Genomic DNA, 2,074 nt, shown 5'->3' with positions numbered 1-2,074 from the left:
AGAGAGCCTGATCATTATCACTGAAGCAACAATGATCTGACTGGACTACGAAGGACTACAAACGAAAAACAGAAAAAAACCACAACAAGTCCTAGACAATTATGTTTAATTGGCATAAATGTAAGAAATTCCTATCAGTATTATGAAGAAAGCATTTTTTTTAATAAAGGTGTAAAACGTTTTAATATTTCTTTTTCAAGAACCTGCAGGTTTGTTTTATTATGTGTTTAGTACATGATACATATTAAATCCCCTGTGATCTTCCAAAGCTGTGAGCTTTCATTCCAGATCAATGATTGGCTGGTTTGAAATCCCAGCTCACGTGTTGCTGTTATCTGTACCTGATAGAGGAGAGAGGAGAACAGAGACCAGATACAGTGAGCGAATAAGCTTCACTTACATCTCTCAATCACAATGAATAATGTTTCTGTAATAACAATGTTTTTTCTTTCAGGTTTCAATGAAACAGTCAGTCACAGGTTTGTTCTCTTTTTCCTCAGTTTGTTGTGTTACTGCATCATTTGCCTGCTAAATGTTTCTCTCATTGTGATCATCATCTTGGACAGCAACCTCCATGAATCAATGTATATTCTGCTTTGTGTCTTTTGCATCAATGCACTTTATGGAACAGCAGGTTTCTACCCTAAATTTCTCTGGGATCTCCTCTCTGATGTTCATCTCATCTCATATTACGGTTGCCTTATTCAGACTCAGGTGATTTTTTCTTTTGTCTGCGGCGAACTGTCGATTCTTGCACTCATGGCATATGACAGATATGTGGCCATATGTCAGCCACTGAAGTACCACTCTATCATGTCAAAGCAAAGAGTCATTAGGTTTGCATGTTTTTTGTGGTTAACAACCTTCTGCATTATGGCTGTGAATGTCTTTCTAACATCCAGACTGAAGTTATGCAGCCCGTATATTTCCAGACTCTTCTGTATGAACTGGAGTATTGTTCAACTCGCTTGTTTTCCAGAACAAACTGCAATCAATGCTATATCTGCAAATATTGTAACAATTATTTATTTGCTTCATGGTGTTTTTATAGTTTGGTCCTATATGTATATCATTCAAACATGTGTAAAGTCTATAGAAAACAGAGCAAAGTTCATGCAAACATGTGTCCCACATCTCGTCTCATTATTTACTTTTGTTGTGGCAGTACTTACTGATGTTATAAGTATGCGACTGGGTTCGAAAGAGTTGCCTCGGTCCCTTCAAAACTTTGTAGCATTAGAGTTTCTTGTCATTCCTCCTATTATGAATCCTCTGATTTACGGTTTCAAACTGACCAAAATTCGAAAAATAATTTATAGTGTTGTTATTTTAAAAAGAACTAATTTTTGTTTTATTCGATCAGAAAATAGTTTCACACACAGCTAAGTGTCACACCCATTGTTTGACATCCATTTTAAAATAAGTCCAAAAAAATGTTTAATTTTTACTGAAATTTGTGTTTTATTTGGAGTTGTCTGAAAACATGTCTATTGATGTGAGCGGATATGACGTTTTATTATTTATCTGCATTTCCCAGATGATTTACATTTTGTAGATGTCTTTGCACTAAATGTATTTTTGATGGTCACCTGCCTAATTACCAAAAAAAAAAACCCACTGATATGTAGGAAGGCTGTAAATTTCACTCTCTTTCTTCTCATTACTGTTCAAGGAAATAACAGGCACCATGGAGACTGCACATGTGAAAAGGATTAAAAGACAAACTGTTTTAGATGTGGCAGCACTATCAGAGTGTCAATCTATTTTGATATTATGCTGTCTTATAAATCTGATCCACAACCACATGGATGTGAAGCAGTTTTAGTAGTTTTCTCAGTTTTATCCTCTTTTTCTTTAACACTTATTGAAACAGTCAGAGGTTTTAGCAACTGGACCAGTTTTAGAATTTCTGCTTAATCAAACATGAAAGTCTGTTTTTACTTAACACTTGTACAATTAAATGGCTTTTCCATTGTTTGAAGGATTGAAAGTTGAAGCTGAACATTTACAGTGCAAATCAGTTTTTCTACACGATAATGTGAGAAATCTGTTAAACAGTAAGAAATAAATGTTT

General features: G+C 34.7%; 1 protein-coding gene across 1 annotated transcript; it reads left to right on the top strand.

Moving 5' to 3' along the window:
• The first annotated feature begins 396 nt into the window (after positions 1–396).
• On the top strand, positions 397–1,566 carry LOC146557250 (olfactory receptor 5F1-like). Its single transcript, XM_085249247.1, has one exon. It carries the CDS (start codon positions 415–417, stop codon positions 1,384–1,386), a length of 972 nt encoding a protein of 323 aa, XP_085105373.1. The 5' UTR covers positions 397–414; the 3' UTR covers positions 1,387–1,566.
• The last annotated feature ends 508 nt before the right edge of the window (positions 1,567–2,074 follow it).

Source organism: Mchenga conophoros, linkage group LG16 (assembly GCF_057382185.1).
Source record: "Mchenga conophoros isolate Kocher_MC1m ecotype Shallow Benthic linkage group LG16, M_conophoros_male_GT1.1, whole genome shotgun sequence".
In the NCBI taxonomy this organism is placed as follows: Eukaryota; Metazoa; Chordata; class Actinopteri; order Cichliformes; family Cichlidae; genus Mchenga; species Mchenga conophoros.
Note: the sequence above shows the minus strand (reverse complement) of the source record. Positions and strands in the feature narration are given on the sequence as shown.

What these genes read in the sequence shown, in the direction of transcription:
- LOC146557250 (XM_085249247.1), top strand. Translation starts at nt 415, where the DNA reads ATGAATAATGTTTCTGTAATAACAATGTTTTTTCTTTCAGGTTTCAAT.